Source organism: Dermacentor andersoni, chromosome 6, assembly GCF_023375885.2.
Source record: "Dermacentor andersoni chromosome 6, qqDerAnde1_hic_scaffold, whole genome shotgun sequence".
NCBI classification, from domain to species: Eukaryota; Metazoa; Arthropoda; class Arachnida; order Ixodida; family Ixodidae; genus Dermacentor; species Dermacentor andersoni.
The window spans coordinates 80,265,676-80,293,371 of NC_092819.1; the positions used below are offsets into that span (position 1 = coordinate 80,265,676).

The 27,696-nt window shown below is 45.4% G+C and overlaps 1 protein-coding gene across 1 annotated transcript; it reads left to right on the forward strand.

Moving 5' to 3' along the window:
- The first annotated feature begins 1,896 nt into the window (after nucleotides 1-1,896).
- On the forward strand, nucleotides 1,897-27,696 carry LOC126522457 (endothelin-converting enzyme homolog). Its single transcript, XM_050171198.2, has 8 exons — nucleotides 1,897-1,949; nucleotides 12,634-12,685; nucleotides 15,099-15,166; nucleotides 19,319-19,449; nucleotides 22,956-23,021; nucleotides 24,445-24,549; nucleotides 24,653-24,729; nucleotides 27,510-27,696. The coding sequence occupies exons 5-8, from the start codon at nucleotides 23,010-23,012 to the stop codon at nucleotides 27,682-27,684; spliced, it is 369 nt and encodes a 122-aa protein (XP_050027155.2). The 5' UTR covers nucleotides 1,897-1,949; nucleotides 12,634-12,685; nucleotides 15,099-15,166; nucleotides 19,319-19,449; nucleotides 22,956-23,009; the 3' UTR covers nucleotides 27,685-27,696.

Consider the following 27,696-nt stretch of genomic DNA (forward strand, 5'->3'; position numbering starts at 1 on the left):
GATCAGGGAGTACACCTTCTTTCGACACGACATGGCCGAGGATGACCAGCTGCCGGGCAGCGAAGTGACACTTCTTCAAGTTAAGCTGGAGGCCAGCATCGGCGATGCACTTTAGGACGCGTTCAAGTCGAAGTAAGTGGGAAGGAAAGTCCGGTGAAAAGATAACAATGTCGTCCAGATAACACAGGCATATCTGCCATTTGAGGCCGCGCAAGATGTTGTCCATGTGGAAAAGTCAGCCTCATGGTTGCGGAACCAAAGATGGGCGACCCCGGAAAGGTAGAATGGGACGTAGCCAAGCTTGTCAGCTTCAGACCATTTGTTGTGGGCACTCACTCGGTTGTATGATGACAGCCAGTCCTCTACGTCATGATCGTCAGTGCCATTGAATATGGGAGGATCCCGTTGGCGTGGCGCACCAGGACAGACGACTGGAGGCGGTGCCATGGGTGGCGCGGTAGGACTAGTCTCCTCAGGCATGGGAGAGGTGACAGGGATCGTCCGGCTTCGGAGTTCCAGGTTGGCAATAAGTCCAGCACCTTCCACCAAATGTTGCGAAGCACTTTGAGTAGTAAGCGTCCGCGACTAGAACGTTGGAGCCGCGAGAGGTAGTGTAGCCGACCGAGCACCGAAACAAGGTTGTTCTTTCTCGTCGTCGTTGTCTCTCTCCTAGGCACAGCCCCACTGCTCCCTATTTTACAGTACAATATATACAATAAGTGTTTTTCACGGAGTTATATTGACATATTGCGAGCCAGGGCTGCTAGAATAGTGGCACTAGCTTTACTCGGAGAATTAGGCCAATAATGATGTTTTCGATAGATGGGGCTAACACGGCCCTGAACCACAATGCAGAGTTGCGGAATGAATCAGAAATCATTTGTTCCCTTAACAAACTCCGGGGCGCCGATTGCATAAGGGTGCTTTCCTTTTTCATTCCGTTTCCAAAAAATGCGGCCACCTCGAACTGGAATGAAAACAGCAACCTTGTGCTGAGCAGCAGAACGTCATAGCCCCTGCAGAACAACAGAAAGACCAACTTACTCGCGAGCTGATCAGCGGCTGCATATGTCACGAGGACCTACTGTTCTTGCAGAGCATCAGGACGATCACTTTGTATAGCCATTCTTAGAGGGCATAAATGAAGCTTGACCACTTGGAATCATGTCTTTGTCATTGGGATTGTTACAAAAGGGAACGGTTCTTTTTCTTTTGACCTAGTCCATAGCCGCAGAGGCTGGGTTCGGGCATACAAGAAAAATAAATCAGTTTCTAGAACGCGGTAATGCTATCTCATAACAGGAAAACAACACAAGAAAAAACAACATTGTAAACACTAATGAACTCACAACTGTAAATCATTTCCATAATGCGACGCTACACTTGAACAGTACACAGAAATATTTTAAAACGAAAATTGAAATTAAATGTTTTGTACCTGTAGGTACACAATTCCAGATAAATATAAAAATAAATTCTGAGGTTTGCGTGCTAAAATTACGATATGATTATGAGGCACGCCGGAATGGCGGACTCCGGATTATTTCTAACCACCTGGAACTATTTAACGTGCATCTCATGGTTGGGACACGGGCGTTTTTGCATATCGCTCCTATCTAAATGCCGTCGCATATGATAGCCACATATCTTTTTTCGGTCACTTAATTTCCAATGACAAATAATTTTTTTTTTAATTAGTCTTCACAGGTATGTTAAACTTGCAAAACCTTCGAACGAGCCCCTCAAATAAGCACGTTTGTAGTTGGCCTAACAAAGTATCGCATGTTTTACAGGACACTTTTAAAAAGTGCTGAGTAGACATGAAAGTCAAAATAAATGTAAATGGCTGACACACACTATATTTTTCTGCCGTTTTATTATTCATTGCAGTTGGCCCGCTGGACCCGCCAACGTCAACGCTTTCTACAATCCAAATGGCAACGAAGTGGGTAAGAAAACATTTCAACGATTCTGTGCCTAACTGACATCTCGACAAATTTGTATCTTCCATTGAAGGTGGAATACCTAAAGTTAAATTAAAAATTTGCACCTTAAAAATTGCAGTCCCGTAAGTGTTGACAATCTAATTGAAAAATTCGATCTAATCACACAATTTTCAGAACTTGAGACCATCTAACCATGACTGGTCGTCTCGAAGTGAACTATTACAGTCATCAGTACGAAAGTATGCTTGCAAGGACACATTACCCACCCACTTAATCATTGCCAACTGTAAATTCTGTGACGTGGCTCTCCACAGGTTCCGAGCAGGCTGACCTTGAATGTCAACGATATCTAGCCGCAATAGAGTTGCGTTCCGTAAACAAAGATGCAGTAAACGCTTTCTATGAGACAGATGCGCTTACGCTAGCAGACTATTTTTGGTGACGACACCAGTTTCCCAAATAAGCTAGACTTCCAATCATATTCATTATTGATTTTGTGCCTGTTGGAATCGTACCGCTGGCACGAGTTGATGGGGTCTCGGTGCCGACGCCCGATTTTGCCAATGGGTCGCAAGCCCCAAGGGTAGCGTTGGCCTGGCGGCCTGGGGCACTGGAAGCATCCGAAGGTCCCGGCAAAGCATGAGAAGACTGGTAACAGAACAACTTGTTTATTCTAACATAGCAAAAGAGCGGCCGGTCAGGTCGACCGAATTGGAGAGACGGGAGAGCACGTAACTCAACAGTACAAATCGGAGCCTCTCTCTTGGCGTCCGGGGGCAGCTGCTCTTATACTCCCGGCGTCGCGGTCCAAAAGGGAAGGAGGGAAGGTCACGGGATGAAGGTCACGGGACGGCGCAGCAGGAGCCCACGACGGCGCGAACTGTCGGGCCGAGAGACCTGCTGAACCGAGTGTAGTGACGCATCGCCAACCGCCCACACGACGGCGCGAACAGTTGAGCCGAGAGACCTCCAGGCTCCTCATTCGGGGAACTCCGCTCCCCGGCTGCCGCGCTTTGACAAGCGAGGGCACACACACACACACGCAGACACGTGGCACTGAAACACGCCTGGGCACGCTTGGCGGGTAGGCGTTGCGGCGGCGTCGGACGGGCCAAAATGTCCGCCGCTTTGAACAAAGCCCCGGCGTCCGTTGCATCCGCGCCGGCATTACCGCGCGTTGTAGGCGAAACGTAACAGACCGCCCCGCCGGGGGAAGGAGATCCCGAAGGTCAGGGGACTGCATCCGCTGTCCGGAGGGATGTCGCTCGATGATGCTCATAACCGAAGTTGGGCGTCCTTGGGCGTTTCTTGAGCGCAGCGCACAGAGAAGGCCTCGTTCTCACGTTCAGGTGCACACAGGACACTGCAAAGTGACTTCGGGAGAGTTGACATTTTTGTTCTCGTTTCCGGCAAGCGTTAGAACCACGCCAAAAGTCAACCGCTCAGTCAGCAAGCACGGCACAACCCTCACTAAGCCCTGCCAGGCTCTTTCCCCTTTTATACTGCTGCCTAGTTCCTTACAGTAGTTTAGCAGCACTCAGAACGCGTCCACAAATCGAAAAAATTGCACTAAAAAGCACATCATCACTTTGAAACACTACACAAAAGCAATAGGTTAAAAATCCTGCCTCAGGAAGAAAAACATCAGTAACAAGCAATTTTGAGGCTGATTCCCACGTTAGGGGCTTCGACTTAAGCCATCGGCGTTACCGTTGAGACTCCCCTTTTTGTAACGCACCTCAAAGGAATATTGTTGCAAAGCGAGGCTCCAGCGCAGGAGGCGGCCATTTTTGGGAGAGATGGTCTGCAGCCATTGGAGAGGGCAGTGATCCGTTTCAATGATAAACCTCGAGCCAGCTAGGTAACATGACAATTTCTGAACGGCCCACACGATACACGCACACTCTTTCTCGGTGGCGCTATACGCCTGCTCACGACTCGTCAGCTTACGACTAGCATACAGGACGGGGTGTTCTACTTCTCCATTTTCCCGTTGGCACAGTACAACGCCCATGCCTCGCTCACTAGCATCACACTGAACAACGAACCCTTTTGTGTAGTCGGGCGATCGTAGCACAGGCTGGCTTGTTAGGGCGCTCTTTAGGGCGCTAAAAGCTCTTTCCTTCGTCTCATCCCAGACGACTGTTTGCGGCTCTGTCTTTCTTAGAGCATCCGTTAGGGGAGACGCGATATCAGAGTACCTGGGGATGTACCTCTGATAGTAGCCGGCGACACCTAAGAACGACCGAATATCGGTCTTCGTGCGCGGTTGCGGGAAGTCTCGCACAGCGGCCACTTTTATTTCAGAGGGGCGGCGACGACCCCGACCAATCACGTGTCCGAGGTAGACAACCTCGGCCTGTGCTAACTGGCACTTGGGAGCCTTGACTGTCAAGCCCGCATCGCGCAGGCGGGTTAGCACTGCCCGCAAGTGCGCCATATGTTCCGGCCAGGATGCGGAGAATATCGCTACGTCGTCTAGATACGGTAAAGCGAATTCTTGCTGTCCCCGCAACACTTTATCCATGAGGCTTGAAAAGCAGTATGGCGCGTTCTTCAAACCAAAACTCAAAACTTTAGGACGGAATGTCCCCATTGGTGAAATGAACGCCGCATACCTACTAGCCTCTTCTGTAAGTGGAACCTGCCAATAACCCCTGACAAGATCTAGGGTGGAAATAAACTGAGCGCTACTCACTCTCTCAAGGCGCTCCTCGATGTTAGGGATCGGATAAATTTGATCCTTAGTGATGGAATTAAGCCTGCGGTAGTCGACGCAAGGACGAGGTTCCTTGCCCGGTACCTCAACTAAAATCAAAGGGGAGGTATAATCACTCTCACCCGCTTCAATAACACCGAGCTGTAGCATTTTCTTTACCTCAGCCTCCATAATATCGCTCTGGCGGGGTGACACCCGGTACGCCTTGGATCGTACTGGCTCTGGGGAGGTAAGTTCTATGTCATGAGTAAGGACAGAAGTCCTACCAGGCCTCTCAGAGAACAGACCTTGAAACTCTTGTAAGAGCTGGTGTAGTTCTGTTTTCTGCTCAGGCGACAGCGATGCTTTCCTTATTAAGTCACTAATGACTTGATCGGTGTCTTTCCTGTTCGTCACTGAGCCTAGTCCCGGAAGCTCGACCGGAAGCTCTTCTAACTTTCCCGCATCGGGAATTTCCTCTCCAGTATCTGGTGCCTTTAACGCTACAGGCTCAATTTTATCCCGTTCGGGCGTGCTCTGAATACCAGCTTGCTGCGCCTCTGACCCTTTCTCATCGTTCAACAACGTCGGCCCCGCAACTACCGCCTTTGCAGCGAGCTCCCGAACCTTCGATCTGGTTAAGGCCTGAACGCTAGCCTCACCAAACAAAAGCCCCTTCTCGCGCAGGAGGTGATCGGACCTGTTTGAAAATAAGTACGGGTACTGGGGGGGCAGCATAGATGACACTGCGGCCTCCGTCTCAAGTGCTCCGAAAGGTCCTTCAATAAGCACTTTTGCTACCGGCAGACACACGCTATGAGCTTCCACTGCTTGCTTGATCCATGCGCACTCGCCCGTGAACATATCGGGTTCTACGTAAGAGGGGTGAACTACATCCATTGTAGCTGCGGAATCGCGAAGCACTCGGCACTTTTTCCCGTTCACGAGGAGGTCTCGCATGTAAGGCTCGAGAAGCTTCATGTTCTCGTCAGTGCTGCCTAATGAAAAAAACACGACTTTTGGTTTTGTTTCTGGGCACTGCGCCGAAAAGTGACCCGGCTTCTGGCACGTATAACACAGGCGCGCTTGCCTCGCATCGAACCGCTTTCTGCGTTCGGCTTCGGTTGCCGCCGTCTCCTTACGTTCGGTCGGACACTGCGCCGAAAAGTGACCCGGCTTCTGGCACGTATAACACACGCGCGCTTGCCTCGTCTCGAACCGCTTTCTGCGTTCGGCTTCGGTTGCCGCCGTCTCCTTACGTTCGGTCGGACTGCTTTCACTCGCATCCGAACTACGTGTGTCCCCCTTTGCTCTCATGGGCGTGAACTTTGGCCTCTCAAACTTGGAGCCAAATTCACCCTTTTGACCGTCCTTAGCTCCACGAGCCCGACGCGTCACAAACTCCTCGGCTAACTCAGCGGCTCTAGCCACCGTACTAACGTCTGGCCTATCCAAGACCCAGTACCGCACGTTCTCAGGTAACCGACTATAAAACTGTTCTAGCCCGAAACACTGCAGAACTTTCTCGTGGTCACCAAACGCTTTCTCTTCTTTGAGCCACTCCTGCATGTTTGACATTAGCCTGTAGGCAAACTCTGTATATGACTCACTTTTGCCTTTCTCATTTTCCCGAAACTTCCGACGGAACGCCTCCGCTGACAGCCGGTACTTTTTTAGCAGACTCGATTTCACTTTGTCGAAATCCTCTGCCTCCTCTCTCTCCAAGCGAGCGACTACGTCGGCCGCCTCGCCGGGTAGCAAAGTGAGCAAGCGCTGTGGCCACGTTTCCCGAGAGAACCCCTGCTTCTCGCACGTTCGCTCAAAGTTAACCAGGAACAAACCAATGTCCTCTCCAAGCTTAAACGGCCGCATCAGGTCAGTCATTTTGAACAATACTCGTTCTCCTGCACCGTGTGCCTGACTTCCATTACGAGCGCGTTCCATCTCTAACTCGAGACGCTTCATTTCCAAAGCGTGTTGACGGTCGCGCTCTTCTTTTTCTTTCTCTTTTTGTTCTTTAAGTTCACGCTCCTGTTTCTCTTTTTGCTCTTTAAGTTCACGCTCCCTCTCCTCAATGGTCTCAAGGCATTCCGACAGCTCGTCATCCTCAGCTTCTAACTCAAGAATAGCCCTTAGCAGTTCTGGTTTTCTGAGTTTGTCTGAGACATCCAGACCCAACTCTCTTGCAAGCTCCAGCAATATCGGTTTGCGCAACGACTTCAAATCCATGGCTGCTCTGAATGCTGCTTTCTCTACTGTCTACTATTGTCTTGCCGCAAACTAACCCGGTAGCAACGACAACCACAATTACCAGCTCTGTTTCTGACACTAACAAAAGCCTGGCAAAACTCAGAAGAAGAAAGTCCCGCACTCACCAAACCTCGCAGCCAAGACTTCAGCGCAGTCGTTCCGCTGCAGGCAACCAGTCGTCACACAGGGCTCGTTGCACTGCTCCCGGATGGTCGTTGTGCTGCTCAGCATACAGTCAACCGCATCTCTTCGCTGCTGGCCTCCGTTGTCGCGATCTCACCGCTGGCAACCAGATGTTGGAATCGTACCGCTGGCACGAGTTGATGGGGTCTCGGTGCCGACGCCCGATTTTGCCAATGGGTCGCAAGCCCCAAGGGTAGCGTTGGCCTGGCGGCCTGGGGCACTGGAAGCATCCGAAGGTCCCGGCAAAGCATGAGAAGACTGGTAACAGAACAACTTGTTTATTCTAACATAGCAAAAGAGCGGCCGGTCAGGTCGACCGAATTGGAGAGACGGGAGAGCACGTAACTCAACAGTACAAATCGGAGCCTCTCTCTTGGCGTCCGGGGGCAGCTGCTCTTATACTCCCGGCGTCGCGGTCCAAAAGGGAAGGAGGGAAGGTCACGGGATGAAGGTCACGGGACGGCGCAGCAGGAGCCCACGACGGCGCGAACTGTCGGGCCGAGAGACCTGCTGAACCGAGTGTAGTGACGCATCGCCAACCGCCCACACGACGGCGCGAACAGTTGAGCCGAGAGACCTCCAGGCTCCTCATTCGGGGAACTCCGCTCCCCGGCTGCCGCGCTTTGACAAGCGAGGGCACACACACACACACGCAGACACGTGGCACTGAAACACGCCTGGGCACGCTTGGCGGGTAGGCGTTGCGGCGGCGTCGGACGGGCCAAAATGTCCGCCGCTTTGAACAAAGCCCCGGCGTCCGTTGCATCCGCGCCGGCATTACCGCGCGTTGTAGGCGAAACGTAACATGCCGCACAGAATATGCGGAGCCAAGCAGCGTGAAAACAAAAACAGCGCATATACATTACAGACAGGTTCCAAAATCTGAAGTTATAGTAATCCACTCCATTCTGTAATCGACCTTGAAAAAAAAATATTTGAATGAATTCATTGTGGTAACGTAAGCTGGCAGTGAATGGTTTACGTGGTCGCTGAGACCTGGTTGCTGACAGGACGGATAATGTGGTCAAGAACAAGTGTGTTAGTGAGGTGGCAAGATGAGAATTACGTGGGCAAAATATTTTTTCATGATACTGGCTTGTAGGCCTACAAGCTTTCATTCAGCATAGATTTCGCAGTGGCCTCATAGCCATTACGCAAACATCTGAATGTGCTCTTGACTTATGCCATGTGCACTAGACCTAGGCCTTCAAATAGTTGCCATATTTGTTCGCTTGTCCAAAAGCATCGATAGAGTTGCACGTTCAAAACTTCTGCATAATCAATATCGTCGTAACACGCTTTCCTTCCTTACCCTTGTTTCTACTGGGTAACTTCAACATTCCAAACATAGTCTGGCATAGTGAACCTATCGTGATACACCCGTTCTCCGCGTTAGCAAAATATTTTCTTGACTTGTGCGCACTGTTCTCTTTCAATCAACTGATAACCCAGTCCACCAGAATCACATCACAAGTCGCTAACACCCTTGACCTTCTGTTAACAACACGACCCGATTTTATTTCGAACATTACTTACTTACCATCCCTAAGCGATCACTCCCTTATCCATTTCAACATCAACATCTCACGTCCGAAACCAGAAAAAAAAGATCAAGACAATTCACGACTATAAGAAAGCTGACTTTGAATCAATTAACAATGAACTCTGTATATTCCTTGATACTTTCCTGACTGATTTCGATAACCGCAGTGTTCAACTGAACTGGAATATGTTTGTTACTAAAATTCGTGAATTAACAGAAAAATTTATCCCTACCTACACTCTTTCCTGTAATGATAACGCTCCCTGGTACAACACCCACATTAAGCGCCTTTCAAACAAAAAGAAACGTTCGTACAGACTAGCTAAAACATCTGGAAACGCTCAAAGATGGGCAGCTTACAAACGTGCTACATATAACTACATAACAGCGCTTAAACAAGCTAAAGAAAACTTTTTAAAGAACACTTTGCCTTCCATGCTAACTACTGATACGAAAAAGTTCTGGCGCACTATTAACCCAAAACATGACGACGCCATAACCCTTGTTGATAGCACCGATACCGCGATTCCCCCTGCCGATTGCGCATCTGTATTAAGTGATGTTTTTGCGCGTAACTTTTCTAAACACGCTCATGTAACACGCCCAACTACACTATCTTACGACTACGCCGCAATGCACCCTTTAATAATCGAACCCGTTGGCACAGAAAAAATAATCGCCTCATTGAAACTCTCATCCGCTCCTGGCTGTGACTTGATTAACGCTAAGTTTCTAAAAAACACTAGCACATATTGTTCCATTATTCTTGCAAAGATTTTCCAGCAATCACTTGACAAAGGTTCACTGCCTGCTGATTGGAAGGTGGGGAAGGTGATTCCATTCTACAAAACAGGTACTAAACATTCTCCACTGAACTATCGGCCTATTTCCTTAACCAGTATACCATGCAAAATTATCGAGCATGTTCTGTCTTCTCATATTGCCAACTTCTTAGAAGAAAACTCCTTTTTTTCTGAGTTTCAACACGGCTTCCGCAAAACATATTCATGTGACACCCAACTAGTATCATTCACGCATAAACTAAACCTATTGCTTGACCACTCCTCAGTTGCAGATCTAATTTTTTTGGACTTCGCAAAAGCGTTCGATAAAGTGTGCCACAGCTTATTAATCTACAAACTGCAACAACTAAACCTTGACCCTAAAATTCTGTACTGGCTTGAGGTTTTCCTCACTAACCGTTCACAGTTCGTTTCAGCTAACGAAGTAACATCTAATCTGAGTCCTGTTTATTCAGGTGTACCACAAGGCTCCGTGCTTGGACCCCTCCTATTTCTCATATATATTAACGACTTACCTTCCTGTGTTTCATCTCAAATTCACCTATTTGCTGACGACTGCGTAATTTACACCGAAATAACTCGCGACGAGGATGTTACCAGGCTTCAAGCTGACCTTAACGCCGTTTCTGCATGGTGCAATTCATGGTTCATGGAACTAAATGTTAACAAGTGTAAATTCATGCGTGTATCTCGAACTACCAGTGAACCACCTGTGTACTTCCTTAACAACGCTCCATTAGAATTGGTAACAACTTACAAGTACCTTGGCCTTCACATCACCTCTGATCTTACTTGGAATACCCACATCACCCATATAATAAGTAACGCTAATAGAATGCTAGGTTACTTACGACGCAACTTTTCCAAAGCACCTTCCTCCTTAAAATTAATCCTCTATAAAACTCTAATACGACCTAAACTTGAGTATGCTGCTTCAATCTGGGATCCAGGTCAAGTAAACCTAATACACTCACTGGAAATGGTTCAGAATAACTCTACTCGTTTCATTCTTTCTAACTATAATAGAACCGCGAGTATCAGTGCCATGAAATCTAGTCTTAACCTACCGTCCTTGTCATCACGTAGAAAATTGTTCCGTTTGTGCCTTTTTCATAAATTATTTCATCACCCGCTGCTACACAACAAACTTATTCCTCCGCCTCCGTATGTATCACCCAGACTAGACCACATTCATAAGGTCAGCATTTCATTTTGCAGATCAAACGCTTTTTTGCAGTCATTTGTACCACGCACTTCCAATGAGTGGAATCACCTCCCCGCCTCGATAGCCACTATCGCAGATCACCAATTATTCAAGAATGCCATAGCTAGCACTGTATAACTAGGAACCTATTTTTTCATACTGTTCAACCTGTACTCACAAATGCCTTAGCTAACATTGTATATCTAGGTGCCATTTGTTAAATAGTTTTGTTTATACATACTTATATACATAATTTTCTGCACAAGTAACTCCTGTTTGTTGAATTTACCCGTTTTGCTTGTAACCACTCCCCTCTATAATGCCGTAATGGCCCTGAGGGTATGATAAATAAATAAATAAATAAATAAATAAATAAACTACATAGTATATTAATTAACCCTTGCCTAGTTACCTGCATCTCAAGTCTTCTCTCAGATAGGTCGCAATACGCCTGTTTTAATTCTTCCAAATATCCTACGGCGGCCGTTACCTCTGTTGTTTTGCAGGTTCAGTTTCAGGCCGGCTTCTCTTCCTCCTGTATGTAACGGAACTGCCTGACAACGTGCTATCATATAAAATCCTTCTTTACGCCTATGAGTGCGTTATCTATCACACAATTACCAGTAATGAAGATCATGTTAGTTACGAACAGTGCATTTTCCAACTTTTGTGCTTCGTGTAACAAGTGGCAGGTGAACATGAATTTTCGCAAAGATGGCTCTTTGCCCTTCTCCACACGTACCGCACAATTGTCTCTTCCTTATTGAAAAATTCGACATAAAATATTTCGGATCTGTCCAAAAAACGCTATTCAGTTTATATACCCGCATTCGACTTTATATGAACATTCGTCAGGGTGACGACATAACTGCCATTGCAAAATGCTGTAGTGATAACAGCAAGAAACCTCCAAGGCCAGCGGTAATCGAAATTTAAGAAGACTACTGGTGTTGAACAGCTTCGAATTTGGCAGTTAGTATTACCATAAATTGCTGGAGTAATGCGTACAAACAATAAAAGAAAACACCACTAACTCACGCACATCATGCTAACATATGTTGGCATCAATCTGTTTCTAACATATGTTGCATCAACGTCTCCATCCAAGCGATCTCGGGCGCTCGATATTTGTTTACTCATGTTGACGGCGGCTCGCGCAGCCTGTACTGTCGACCCCACATCTTGCGTTGCCCTGCCGACATCGTCGCGGCAATCTATGACCACGATCTTGGGCACATGGTGTTCGTATGCTATGTCACTGTCTTACCCTACAGCAGGTACACTGAGAGAGCTTTCAGTATACCTTCCCATGTTTTATCGAGAAAACGAAGGAACTTGCCGGCGAATAATTTTGAAAAGGGACTGTTAGTGAATATACGTGAGGTGTTAATTTAAGGGCTACAAAGAATGCTTTAGAAAAGAAAGCAAAGGCAGGTGTTTTTAGTTGACCTATTTGGCAGCTTTCACAAGACTCGGGCTGAAAATAAAGTCAAGATAGACTCTACTACACTTCAGTGACCCTTGTTAGTGAAGTAGTCGTAAATGTATTTGATTAGTTATTTTGTATATAGAGGGCATTCAGCTTGCTGACAACACTAATAAGTTTAGTGACTCGGCGAGAAAAAGAATAAAAAGATTACTAGTCCATTGAACTTCCATTTGACCGGCCGCAATGACCAAGTAGCTATGACGTAGCGCTGCTGAGCCCGAGGTTGCGGGGTTGCGGGCTCGAGTCCTGGTTGCGGTGGCCACATTCCTGTGGTGCTAAATGCAAGAACGCTCATGCACTGTGCCTTAGGTGAACATTAATGAACCCCGGGTGGTCAAAATTAATCGACAGTCCTTCGCTATGGCTTCCCACATTAGCCTAGTGTGGATATCTTATGCGGTAAAAACCACGCTTTGACCTTCCCCCTTCTACAGATATCAATCTGTCTCTGCACGCATGTACTGCTGTGTGTATAGCTGGAAATATTTCAGTTTCTCTTTTGTGTATGTTCTTTCAGTGTTTCCGTCTGGCATACTACAGGATCTTTTCTTTAAGCATGGACTTCCATGGTGAGCTGTTTTCTTTTTTTTTTTTTTTTTCTTTACATAATCTGAGGTGACTGCTATCCCGATATGGATGAAGGCACGTCGCAAACATGCCGTCCGCCATACGGGCGGACGACACGTATGGCGGAAAAAAATATGCACAGAGCTTGTATGAGAAATTGCCCTTCACTGCCACTTTCCGTGAATTTAATGCTTGTTTTTATTTATCGAGGCATGCTGCTCTTCGAGAAAAAGCTCAATTGCTCAGCCACGTTTTTCCGCTGCCCAAAAGAAAAGGCAGAAACATTCATCATGATGCCACTGCCGTTCGCGTCCAACAAAAGTCAGAGAACACCAGACTCCACATAACTGCTCCGAGGCGCATTCATTAGGTTTGCGCGCGCATATCTAAAGTATTGTGGCTGAATTTGCAAATCTGTTCGTACATTTACGTATATTGTTTGCCATTGGCCGGCCGCCTTCGTTAACATGCCCTACGTTACGAAAAACAGATAACTGCTCTTACCAAGTTGCAGTGTATAACGTTTCACTGCGATAGCAACTATATGGACACTACAGGTGCATTTCCGCCGTCGGCATGATGCTCCGTATGAAGTCCAAGTCCGATAAAGCCAAGCCCGCGCGATGTATCGTGTAGGTGCGAGTGAAAGTGTGCAAACATGAGACGAGGATGATGGCTTGTTGTGGCGTGCACAGAGGAGGAGGGCGGAGAGGAAGCACGCCGTCTTTCACCACGCGCAAGCCACGGGAAACGGGAGGGCAGGGGGGTGGAGGTGCTGTTGTACTCTAGCGGAGGTTGCGTATGACGCGGCTGAGCACAGTCTCGCGAGCCCTATCCTAAAAGCGATCTGCGATGTGGAGATATGAGCCGCGGGGGCCCTATCTTGAAAGCGATCTGCGATGAGTACGGAGTTTAGGTGGGTCTGAGGCTCATAGCTTAGTGTGCGCTGAGTTCTCGCCGCTTACGTTCGCGTTGGAGCGAGAGGCAGTATGACGATAAATTAGCGCGCTCCTGCTGCCACTCTTCCTCACGCGAGCGTTTTTACAGCGAGTGCCCGCGCTTACTGAGTCAGATGTGTGTTTGCCTGTACGTGGTGACACCATGCTTGTTAAATTAGTCAGTAAGCGAATGTTCGCGAATTTACACGGCGGATAATACTACTATCCTTAATTCGTATAGCTGTGTAGAAATTTGCTATCGCAATCGATGATTCGCCTTTCAGGGCGAAACCGCCACCTTTTGCTTGCGCGCGTGCGTGCTTGCGCGTCTGCGTGTGTTTGTGCTTGGGTGGTTGTGTGTGAATACGGCCCATATCCCTAAAAAAATTTCAATCGAAGTGTTTTATACGAAAACTGAATTTTTTTCTGCTTTTTCTTTCTTTTTCGAAACTAGTGACCTTTTTGCGGTGATTATTTATGTAGCATTTTTCTAAAGCTCCATCGCATACAACAGCCTGTCATTCTAGAAAAAATTGTTTTCAAACCGGCTCTAAAGATTTTGAGAGTGCTTTCGTGCGGTATTTTATTCCCAATCAGTGCGCTTGTGCCTACACCTGATTCCTTGTCTCTGATAGCTGTCACTTTTAGACTAGCCAGTCTGCAGTCGTGACACCGAATGATACAAAAATTATTATTTTGGCTGTAAATATTCTGGCAAGTATCAATGCGTCTGCGTTTGACTATTCGATATTCGAGTCTTTGTGCTATACTTACTATTCGTATTCCCTTCGTATTCGAAAAAGTTTACATTCGCCTGCTACTTATTCTTCGCAAGTGCAATTGCATATGCCGTCACAGGAGCAGCTACCTGAATAGTCGCCGCATTTTTATTACCTGTGCTCTGAGGCATACGGTTTCTCTCGCTGATGTTTCAATTATCCTTTTCCCCTAAGTTATGAGGTGAACGTTAATCCTGGCAGAAAAAATATGAATATTATAAGGTGGGAAAGTAACCATCTAGCAGAAGCGCGGGGCGTGCTTCGAAAATAAATTCCTTTGTTCTTGTCAGAACGCTTCGAGTAAAGCTGTTATTTCGCTAACCTTTTCAAGCCCATAACCCTCCATTTGGCGTCATATCTGAATCATTTTTTATCCACGAGCGGCAAACGAGCCAAATATCTGGCCTAAAAATGAAGTTAGAGATTTGGTCAATACTGTCAAAGAATTTTTTTAAGACGAATGTTTGAAAAGCAGCGAGAAAGGAAAGGTGTGGCAAGTCGTTTGCTGGAGCTGTTAGTGAGTCACTTTGCGTGTCTGTCACTGCGCCTTGACAGGTAAATAGTGTGTATATACATTTGTTTCACGCTCTCCCTCTCCGTGAGAATATTAAACAGTGTCATTTTCCAGTTGAAACACGAGAAAAGAAGATCCAATACAGAGATACGACGTTGACGCAAACCTTAACATTCCGTTATAGGTCTATAAACTTTGGGTCTATTGGCGCGGTGATTGGACATGAAATCACACACGGACTAGACTTCACAGGTAAGGCTTTCAGAAAAAAACATGCAGCAGTAGCAACTTCATTCATCTCTTGCTATTAACGTCATACGAATAGTTAGAATACAGCCGCCAGGGCCTGCTGTCATGAACTTATATTACACACTAGCACCATGACCGAATAAATGAACCTACCACTTTGGAAACGACGAACCTATAGCTACTGGCCAGACTGAAGTGCGCGAGAGTTAGGTTCAAGCGAAGGCATTACTTAAAGGCAGATCTTGTGCATCCCTGTTTTCCACATAATCCTCCTCAGACACGAAGGCAACGCACCTCACAGCCATAATCGTCTGTCAAATTGGTTCTAACTGTCGACTCAAATGTTACAAGCATGAAATATTTTTAGCAGCATAATTTCATGCTGCCGGCTGCTTCTCCATGAACGAGCGAGATGAAGGGGAACCAAGGGGCCTTATTTTGGTCAGTCACAAACAAATGAAGACAACGGACTATGAAGGGCAGGAAATCACAGGTGAAATTGTATGCTTCGATTGAAATGTAATAATGATAAGGTGCAGGAAAAAAAAGGAGACGAAAGAGCACGTTGCCGGCAGTGCGATCCAAACCCACATCCTCTGCATTACACGTGCGGCGATCATAACCGATTGAGCTGTATACGGAGACGGAGTAGCGAGGGTATTCAATCCGGCCAAGCTGAGGCCTCTAGCTAGCACCATATTAGGGTTCACTGGTTAACTGCCTGCTCCCAAAGGTCGGCACTCTGTGACGCCAGTGGTCAAAAGGATGTGCCACGTCCACTGTCATGACCTTGAGTAACATTGGTTAACAGTCCCGGGATCAGATCTCGTACACGTAAATCAATACCAGATAGTGTGGACTTGGGAACGGCCGTTGCCGTAGCTCAATTGGCAAGAGCATCGCACGCGTAACGCGGTGCATGTGACTCGCTCGCACCGGCGGCAAATTGTTTCACTCCCTTTCACATCCCTTTACCTAACCATTTCTGCACTTCAGTTAACACTACAAATAACTTCCCCTCTGCTTTCATTGGCTTCACTATCAGTTGGATTCATATGGTTGTGATGAAACATCTTTTGATATTTCTTCTTGTTAAGACCGCTTTTTTTGCGGTAACATAAATAGAAGGCGTAAACTTGTAGGCTATGTTGGCATGGGGATTTTAGATCTACTATTATCATGCTAATTTGCAGTATTCGAAACGCCTTTCGCGAGTGCGTTTTCTCGTGTACGATAACGCGACGGTCCAGATCAAATTAGTGTCCATATTCAAGGAAGCAAAAGATAAGATCAAACTAATCTCATACACTTTCGAATCCACATATATTTCTATCCAAGAACAATCTTTTACGTAAACTATCTAAACAGTGAAGACGATACACGGAATTCAGCTAGTTGGACAGACATATCGAAAAAACTTGACTCTGCTAAAGAGAGAAAAAAAGACAAGAAAAACAATGTGGTTTCCCGTGTTGTACGTGTTTTGTCCCTGTCTCTAAGGCCATCAAGAGTTTTCGACATATAAAACACTGCGCATTATATCGCGCAAGGGGATGCTCGAGGTTACGGGGAACCTCCTGGTCCTCGTGAATTACTGACATAAGTTGGCGCACACTGCCCGTCGCCAGTGACGTCAGTGGTGTATGAGATTATAAGGAAACATGACCTCGATCAGTAAACGAACTCAGCCACAGAGTATGAAGAACTAATAAGTAGGAAGAGTAAGCGTCAAATCCAATTTCGCTTTGCTCTAACCGGAGCTGTAGCGGAACTAGCGCAACAGTGCAGTAGTCGTTTCTGCGGCCAGTGTAAGTAGTCAGAACACACCCAATCCGACGGAGAGTTTTTAAATGTAATTTACCCTGCGAGAGTGAAAAAATTCCTTTGCGAATGTAGCTCTGCGCCGGCAGCCCTGAAAAACACGTGCATTCATGGCTGGTGTGTGTCCTTTTCGTTAATTTCTTCGCCTCATGAGGCCATAAGCTAGATCTACACCTGAAGGTTCTGAAAGATGCAGCTCACCTTGGACCGGTAAATTCCAAAAAATGATGTGACCAGAGTTGAAGACGTTGTTAGGGATATATTCATTAACTGACTGATGCTGTCAACAGGCTTTCGTTTTCTCTGTAGCCGATCTCTCTCTCTCTCTCTCTCTCTCTCTCTCAGATTTACGCATGTAAAGCTTGGAGTGTTAGAGAAAACACAAGGAGAGAAGTAATAACAATAATAAATAAAATCTAGCAGCAGTAACCGTGTTTCATGCTTTCTTATGCTTTGTATGTTTGCCAAGAAATCTGAGTAGTACATATTTAGGGTTTTATTGGGCAAAACAAACTGATGCCGCGATGCGCCAATTAGTGTTCGTGCTATTTCATCCACACTGATTCTCACAGAAACAACGCGATAATATTTTAGAGGCGTGCCTAATTAAAGCACCCGAAAGGGGGAGCGTAACCAAACTGCAAATATCGCGTTCGTGACTGCAGGCATCTCTTCCTACCTGCAAAGTCAACAATACGAGTATTTCTGGGTGTTCGAATAGGCAAAACTTTTGAATAGCGAATAGAATAGTGTCATATTCGATGTTGTCTACGAATCCAATAGTCAACATTGGTAAATGCTGATATTTTTCGAATACTTTCTGAATATTTCAGAACGCCAACTTCGCCTATATAAATATAAGATTGAGGAAAAAGTACGGTAAATTTTCAACATCCGCGGACATAGTATAGAAATAAAATATGAGAAATTGTGTAGTGGAGCAGGCTACGTCGCTTAGGCAGCCATACTTTACAGGCTGAACAACAATCATTCGCACTCTCTGAAGAGCCTTGCGCAAGCGAAGATACTACTTGAACACTCCTAATGCTGCTTCGGGCTTTTAATAAACACCGCTTCATAATATACTATGTAATGACAGTAACATGCAAACATAAGCGATACTGGGATGATGAACACTGTTTTATATTAATTGTGACAACGGTTATTCATTATTGAAAAATTATTCGAAAGGTATTCGAGGTTCGACTAGATTCGATTCGTTTCAGGCGTCATTCGATTTCTGTTCGATTCGGTATCAAAAATTCCTATTTAAACACACGTAGTTGTATTTAATAAGCCTCCGTTTATAAAATAGGTAGGCAGAAAATAATAAACGAGTATTCTGAGAAAGAACCACCTCGCGAAATTTCACTATTTTTTCTTATACACTGCGAGAAACCCTGAATGTCTTCCATAAATGGAATAGTCAGCTTTCTCTTCAGTAAAGCACAAGTGATCGATCATTTAGTTGAGTCTTCGAAAGGGTAGTTCAATCAGGCCATACTCTATATCTCTTATGCATCATTAGTCAGCGCTTCACTTAAACCTACCAAGTGCTCGGAGCTCTTCCAAGCATTCCTAGGTATTTTAGCAATGTATGTTCTCGTGTTTGTGGAACAAAGCATACAAATTTTGGTGTTTTAAAGGAATAAACAGCCTTCTTTATTAGGGCACAGCTATGAGCTCTAGTATAGTCATGTACTAGTTAGACAGTGCGTCAGACTACACCATTTCTTATGGTATAAAATTCACCGCATTGACTCCTTGTATCATCTCATCGTGTCATTATCACATTGTCTCATTGTATCAGCTGCATGCAGAAAAGGATGACAACAGTTGTACCAAGACAATATAAATAATTGACTATTGAATTTCTCTCTGTCTCTAGAAATGCTTCAATATGAACACTGGTAATGTGCGACAGAGTACAAGCAAAAAAACATTGCATCTTAACAAGACAAAAAATAACTCTGCATTAAAGGCATCAGTGAATAATATATGCTTTTTGTATTCATAATGGCAAGCCATTTTGCAATAATATGGTCCTAAGCATAACAATTACGAAAAAGGCAGTGAAAGAATTTGCTTTTATCTTCCAGTGTCACCAGCACTAAATCTTTGGCTGTACAAACAAGACAAGATGTTTGAGGTGTCTTAGGCGCATTCTGTTTGCCCGTAGGTTGCAATCGGCGCATTACCTGTGTTGCATAATTCAGATATTTAAGTCACCATGGTAGGCTTACCCTTGTCTTAACTATAAAAGTCTGTTGCATATATTTGTGACTCAAGCTTATATAAGTTTACCCTTCAAATTATTTTCCCTTGTACCCAAAGGAAGCCAGTTTGATGCAGAAGGTCGACTGGATCCTTGGTGGAGCGAACAAGCGCAGACGAATTACGAGGAAAAGGCGGCTTGTTTTATAAGACAATATGGCGATATAATAAACCCAGATGTAAACTTAACGGTACGTATATTCTTCCATTGTAGGATACCCATACATCATTGAACGTGTCAGTAATGCCAGACCAATTAAGCTTTTGAGAATTGATCTTTCACTGATAGGTGTATGCAAGCATGATGTTATGGACAGAGTTCTTTTTTACTACTGACACTGAAGTAAAAATTTAAGTTACTTTGGAATTCCAGCACTAAGCCCTTATACAGCATGGCGTGTATGGTTATATACATATATTAAATTGTTACGTCCTGTAAAAGCGGATGCTAGTCATACGTGTTGCTGTATCAGTCGCGCATAGCGTAACTTAGCGCCACTTTATTTTTAGATCGTTTTTTGATTTTTGTTTGTTTGTTTTTTTTTTGTTGTTGTTGAAGTGCACTTATATTTCCCAATATTTGCAAGAATTCAGACCAGCATCAAAGCACAAGAAAAAAAGGTTTCTTTTGAAGGCAAAGGATATATAATGGGAATAGCTTATGAATGTGTTGAGGCAAACCACGAGCAGTCAAGCTTCGTGTTTTCCAGCCCCGGTACCGAGGTGATGCTTCTTCGATCCCAACACAAGACAATGTTCAGCTTCTCGCTTTTCCTGCGTCTCATTCACACGCCTATGCTAGGCCTCCGACACAGCACGCGCTGTTGCTTCTTCCGTTTAGCGCGATAAGCGAAGTTTGGCGGCTGGCTGTAGAAGACCATGGCTTAAAAAAAGGAGTTTTAGCAGAGTGATGTCTGCGATCCCGCTCGGACTTCCAATGTTTCCTCTCCGTAGCCCCTACAGCTACGACCATGGCCTGAGTCCCAACGGGGTCGGGCGCGCCATCCTGGTGTCGGACGTGGAAGCGTAGCCTGCAGCTAGTTCTACATTGCCACATTCATTTCTGTCAGCATCACCTTCAAAACGGGGCTGAAACAAAGAGTCACCTCGCCTAATGGCCTGACACCATCTAGTGGCGGAGTACGCGATCGCGACGGCGAAGGTCACGCTGTACAACGCTGTAGCTCGAGCCCATGTTTCCCGTGTACCGCATGAAGGCGACATTGCCTCTAAGGCGGAATCCGTACCTACCGTATAGGACCGTTTCGAACAAGACGTATGTCTCATCTAGGAAGGAGCCCTTGCATGTGTGGCATAGCCACAGCTTCGAACTAACTCGTTCCCGCACCTCAGTCCCTACCATGCCATACACGCCACTCTTCTTTGTTACAAATTACCACACTGCGAAGCATATGCCTCACTCTAATACACCACTTGTGAAACGCCGCACACACCGAGCACACCTACCATCACCATCCCAACACCGGAACATGGAGGTGTGGAAGGGGGGAGGAGGGGGCGTGCTGTCCAGTTTGGACCAGCGGGACCAGCTCAGACCGATGTAGCGGGCTTGCACACTGCTCCGGCCACAGGAGTCCTGGACTGAGGACTCCCCCGATGGCGTAAGCGGAAGGAAGGAAGCCTTACAGTGGTTTTGCTGCTTTTGTTTACCGAATAGCGCTTGTTCCTTGTCATTTTCCATACATTATAAGCTTAACTGAAACTCTCACTGCCCATGCATTCATATTAAAAAGCTTCAATAACCACCTTGCCACCTTGCCACAGTGGAAGGAAAGTACTAGGAAACTGACCAGCTAGTATGCGATTGGTATAGTGAGTAACATGGCTACAAAGAACGTTCAACGCAGTCAAAAAGGCTGACGCAATCTCCTGTGGTGACGATGGCAAAGGTAAAACCATATCAGGAGCAAAACAATTCACAATAACTTAAAGGGAAGCTCTCTATGTTTCGAAGCAACATCAGGAGGCCTTAGAACACGTAGTTATAAAGTCAGGTACCCCAAGGAATAAGAAGCATGTGCTTACTGGGGCAAAGCTAGGGAAACAATTTTTCATTAGAATGTAGAGTTAACTACCCGACATTCGATTTAGGCTAATCTCGCCTCCTTGAAGCACTTGAGTTCAGGGATTGCAGCGGGAAAGTAAACATGTCCGCAACAAGTTAGAGGTTTCGTGGCAGAAACGTAGAGACCACAAACAACTAAGGCGTACAAAAATGAAGTTCCCAATATTGTTTTAAAAAGTTTGATTCTGGCAATTTTTTCTCTGTAAAAAAAGTAAGGTACCTATGACATTTCGTAAAATAACAAAAAAAGAGCTTTGTGGCGCAACTCACCATCCCATTTAAAAGGGAATGTTCATAGCACTCATCACTTTCATCCAAGCTATGCAAGTACTATATCCGCCAGTTGGTGCCGTCAGTTGCGTACTCAGCGGGATATGCGTCTGGCACTAACAAACTTTTCTTTAATGTTAGGTGGCTTGGTGATTCCACAGACAATTTTTGAATTGAACATTGCTATCAGTGATGACTAACACACATATGTTGCATTTATGGGCGTCCCGATGCCGTAGCTTTGCGGCAAGACACTTACCTAATTCGAAATTCAAGTAAGTGAGTGCCGCCTTTTTCTATTCTGCAACGATTCCAGCGGATGACCACGGCACGAGGCGTACAAGAGGCGTGTGTGTGTATATATATATATATATATATATATATATATATATATATATATATATATATATATGTATATATATATATATATATATATATTGTTGCCACTTCGTCGTCTTTGCCGTCGACGACACAGATTTTTCACCAGGCTCTCTCGTGCTACTTTGGTCCCCTTGCCGCCGAGTGGGGCTCTCCGAGAAACTCCTCCCGTGCTACAAAGGCCCTTACCGTGTTCTACGTCAAGTGACCAATGTCACTTACGAGATCATCCCCGAGACCTCCGTCATCCCACCCGGTTCCACATCACCTGACATCGTACACGTCTCTCGGCATAAGCCGTACTATGCCCTTACCGACGGCCCCATATGAAGCACCGGGACAGTGCTTTTTCTGCCGGGGGTCGTGTTACGGTGGAAAAGAGGACAAAGTCGTCGATGGTAAAGACGACGAAGTGGAAACAGCCTCTTGAGGTTCTGTGCTGCTGTATATATACGCATCGTGTAAATACATCGTGTAAATAGTTTATACCCGTGGGAAAACACTTGATGCGCGCGACAGGAGGATTCGTTTAGAGTCCCCGTGTTTTACAGCGCTCACTTCGCACTTACGCATGCCTTTACTAGGTTTCTCATCTCTTCTCCTACGAAAGCGTAACCATTCCCTTAGACTCGGCAGGCTACTTCTCAAAAAAAAAAAAAAAAACGCCGCCAATGAGTTGGTATGCAGAACCTTTGCTTTCTTGCACAAAATGCATACTCCCAGATGGATATTTCAGTGTTCTGTCCAGGCCAGTTGATTCCTTAAATGTGTGTTCGAATGTGCCCATAACGCAAAATGCACAACAGAGTTCAGACGAATCCCTTCAACGCCCAAAGTTTCCTCTAAGAGGTTGCATGAAACTCTGCAGATAACTTAATTCATAGTATTTTTAGTGAAACTGAGCTTAATCAGTGAAAGTGCTTGTCGCCTTACACATTCATGCTTTATATCTTACCAACGCAGCTTAGAGGAAGCGATACTGTAAACGAAAACGTCGCAGACAATGGTGGATTGCGGATGGCCTTCGCGGTGAGTCACAGCTGTATGTCACTACAGTGATGCTAAAAAATAATCTAAACTTTCGTACATATATATATATATATATATATATATATTACGACAGTCCTGTCAGTTATTGACCATTGAGTGTCGGCATTCATGGTATAGGTTCGGCTTAATCGCGCCGATAGTGGCGATCAGAGTGACTGCCGAGTAGCAACGCCGACCAAAGTTCAGCTACATTTTGGCACTCTGACTGGATGGTTCGATGTCTTCTGAGGTGCAACCACTTGAAACATCTAGCCACTGGAGCCCCAGAAAAGTCTACCCCACTGCGCAGCGCATAGCGCATGCAGTATTCGTCATCATGGCTTGGCTTGTAGACCGGTGTATTATAATGTATATATAAGGTCATGTACCACTTTTAGAGATGGTCAGTAATGTACTAGACAGAGTTAAAAAGTATGAGCTGAAAATCAAACTTTTTATTGAGCTAATTTGCACCTGGAAAGACAAGAAGGACTCCAACCACAAGGATAGCGGCGTACACAGTCGTCGGTTATCTCATTTTAACTTACGGAGCAAGTCTGTCCCCTATTTATGCATGTATTACTGCACGTCTTAGAGTAATCGCTCGTGCTCGCCTACTGTGCCGAAAAATTGAAACTCGTACAGCACTGAACAGCAGCGGATGCCTTTTATACGCAATTAGATGGAAATGCGACGTGTAGTTGCTATGTAGCCCGTCTCTAAGCAAGTGTATACTATGGAAGCTGAATTAGGCTGCTGTTAGAAATGCCGGTGAACCTAGAAATGAAAAAAAAAACGCATTGGAATAGTTTGAGAGTTCTTCGCGTTCACATTTTTCAGCACTGCACATTCCAGAAGGTTCATGCTTCCGCATTCTCATTATTCAAGACTCCTCACACCATCGTCATAATTTCAGAATAGCACCCGATTGTCGTCATGCCGCCGTCGTCAAACCACCTTCTTCATTCCATTGGCATCATTTGTTCTCCGTCAGTCCATCGTCATCACTGCGTCGTTGTCATACCGTTATGGTCATGGCTAAGGCCGACTATGACGAGTGAAGGTCGTAGCAAAGTGGCCCAATCACGGAGACAGTGTAGGTTGCGTGTAGCCGAAGAAACGGGAATCTCAGAGTGACAACTAGAGATTTCAAATAAAGGTGTCTTGAGCAATACGATCCATCACAACAATGCTTGAATGCGAATCGAATCAATGTGTGCAGTCACCGTGACATGGCTACTACCTGAATGTTTTTCCCCATTGCTTTCCTTGGCTTGATATCCGGTTCGCTTCTTGTGTTTGCCTAAAACAGGTTTGCCATTGCGAAGTCGGGAAATCACTATTTCATGCCTAACTCCATTGAAACGGATCTATGTCATTGACTTTAGCTTACAGTCTTTAATAAATGTGTTAAAAATTACAGGCGTATGAAGAAATAACAAAGGAAAAAGGCAAGAAAACGGATACTCGATTACACGGCCTGGAACACATTGCTGGAAAACAATTATTCTTTCTGTCGAATGCGATGGTATGTTTTGCTAGAAAAAATAATTGTCAAGTGGCATATTAAAGATTGTGACGAGTCTCAGATGAAGAAGATTGCAAAAGGACAACGATTTCGCATTCTGCAGGCATGGTGTGAAGTCATCACTGAAGACGGGCTCCGGTGGGATATTGAACAAAGCAGGTACAGTCCAAACCAATACAGGCAAGTAAAGCTCTGGTTATTTCGTGTTCACTTGGCTGTCAATATTAGCTAACAAAGTCGCGTGCAAGTAAGGCAATGACCCTTAGAAATATATCGCGTCAGATGTAGATTCTGTCAAGAAAGGGCGGGCCTATAACATGGTTTTGGCGTGTCCTCGGACACCCACACATAATAATATACACAAGACCAGAGAGCAGTGGGAGAACGCATTGCTCAGCTGTGAACCGGAAGACCAACTCAAAGCAATCCAGCAGGCCGAAGATGCCGCCAGGGCCCAAGGGCTCGAGGCCGTCATCTAGGTAGACAGTCTCAAATCTGCTGTTCACAAATAAAGTTTACTCCTCCTCCTCGTCCTGCTCCTCAATGCTTCCATTTCCGTCCCACACAGCACCAAAGGGCAGTTACGCTGTGCAGTGCATCATTGTGACTGAATGCAGAGAGCTGTCAGAAGCTGCAGGAAATTTAAGAGCTTAAGAGCATGCTGCTGCTGATTCCACGAATATTATGGCACAAGATGCACTGCTTCTCCATTGAAGATGACCCATTATGCCCAAATCATTATAATTCTTTGCTCTATATATGGACGTAAAATCCCTCATAATATTAATACCGCCCCTGGTGCTATGCCTACAAATCTGACGTGACAAAAACAAGCGGGAACATTAACGCCCTTGGAAAGGATGTTCCAGGGTCAGTCTACTGCAGTTATTACGTCGGCGTGTAACAGGTACCACGGTAAAGGCTACTCGTAAACCATATACGTGTCTGCACAGCAATGCAGAGTGCCCTCGTTGCGCATGGGTAGAGTTCGGATGTTTTCGCCTTGCAGGAAGGCTACTTGCGGATGCGTTAATTTTCGTAACTGTAATTAAGCTGTCTATACGGTACGCAATGACCTCAAGTACGTTCCTAGTTTTCTTTTTTTTTTTCAGTAGAGCCACGTGTGCCCGTAATGTACAAGAAGGCTTCCTTCTTGTCAAGGCCCGGCTTTTGACGACGCTCTCGACATGCTGCTTCCCGGTCACAGTCAACCCGCAAGCGTCTTCTTTCATAAAACGGCACGAGATGTCTTGCCGCAGTTTGCGGGAAAACCTTCAAATGTCAGCGCATGCTGTCGCTAATACAAAAGCATCAACGGCAGCCTTTCTAGATGGTCATATGCAAGCATTCGAAATTTTGCTGTTTAAAAGAGCGAAACAACGACAGCTGAGTAGCGAGAAATAATGAAAGCTGAACCCGCAGCGGACGTCAGCTTACTTTCTTATCAAGGCGTCGTTTTATGCATTGAAGCACAAAAGTAAATGGACAACCAATGTATTTCTTCTCAAAGATCGGGAATCGATATGTCGAAACTAGAGTCACCTGGAGAATTAGTTCCGAGTTCCAATTTATTCCTTGAGAACGCTACGGCTAGAATTTGTTAACTGCAACCTCTAAGTGGTTATATGTAAGTGGTCATATGTTAGTGAGGTCTTGCGGACTCGGACGGTTCTTTGAAAACGTGTCGTGTATACAATCCTCAGTACTTTGTATATGTAAAGATCCTCGTAGTATTACGCCGTCATTGTGACTCAGAATGCTTGTATCGTCTTTTGTTGCGATAATCTTCTTCTAAACATCAATGTCAAACCCCGGAAATTAGATAAAAAAACATTCTGTTTAAAATACTGCTAACAAAATGAACTCTTTAGCTCACGCAGCCACTAACAGATACAATAGCGGGCGAAAAATAAATGTGAGCCTCTGCATATTGTCCCTGCTCTCCGTGAAGTAAACGAAGGTACAGCGTCAGAGCCTCGCTATAGGTCAACGGCACCCGTCGACGGGAGATAGGCTTAGCACCGATAAGGAGGAATGTAACTGGCAGCAGGAAGGACACGGAGAATTTGTGAGGTGTCATTTTCTCATGCTATTTCCGACTGTCACTTCGCGTGCTGAATGGATGAACGCGCAGCAACACTAGCACAGCTACCCCTCCCCCTCCACCTCCCCATCTTAGCCCACAATATTTAGTAGGGGTGCGTGAATATTCGAGTCTCGAATAACTAATCGAATAGTGTCCTATTCGATTCCGTATTCGAAAGTACGATGAATTTTTACCCCCGCGGTCATTGTATAGACATAAGCATGAAAATTTTCGTAGTGTGGCAGGGTGCGTCCCTTAGGCAGCCATACTTTTCAGGCAATGAAGCGGTCATTCGCACTTTCTGAGTCATGTGCATGCGAAGAAACTACTTGTTTGCTCCTAATGCTTAATCTGTGCTTTTAATAATCAAACAATTGGCTTCATAGCGTACTATGCAATGAGAGAAACTTGCTAACTTTAGGAACACCAGGATGTGAATATTGTTTTATAATAATTTTGATAGCGGCTGCTCCTTATTTGAAGACTATTCAAAAACTATTCGATATTCGATTCGCTTCTGACGCTATTCGATTCCTATTCGATTGGGTCTAAAAAATTACTATTCGCACACCCCTAATATTTAGTTTCAACTTAGCACGAAACACATCAGTTACAGAAGTTCTAGACAGTCAGTTAAATGCAGCTGTCTCTGTGCGAATAGTTTCACAGCTGCGAAAAATAGCTATCCGGGAAGCGTCGTCGCTTGCCTTCAACACTACGGAAACTTAACAGGCGCCAGAAGCGAAGAGCTATTCCTCTTTTGACGCACACCTTCTAAGGTAAATCACGTAACACAAGCGGTAAGTTGTAAGCGCGTATTGTTTGCGCATAAGAATAGGTAACAATGTTTATTATGTTTTCATTTCTCTTTCAGGGTCAATCTACCCATGATGAACATGGCAGAATTCTCTGAAACGTTTAAATGCTCGAAGCAAGTAGCGATGAATCCCAATACAAGATGTACTCTATGGGGACTCACATCGACAGAAACAAAACAAGCGACAGAAGAAGCCGACACAGCTTTGCAAGGACACGGAAGGCAGCAATAAAGCGCTTATGTA

Coding starts and splice junctions, on each gene's coding strand:
- LOC126522457 (XM_050171198.2), top strand. Junction 24,550..24,652: donor TCTTTCTGTCGAATGCGATG/GTATGTTTTGCT, acceptor CGCATTCTGCAG/GCATGGTGTGAAGTCATCAC. Junction 24,730..27,509: donor TACAGTCCAAACCAATACAG/GCAAGTAAAGCT, acceptor TTTCTCTTTCAG/GGTCAATCTACCCATGATGA.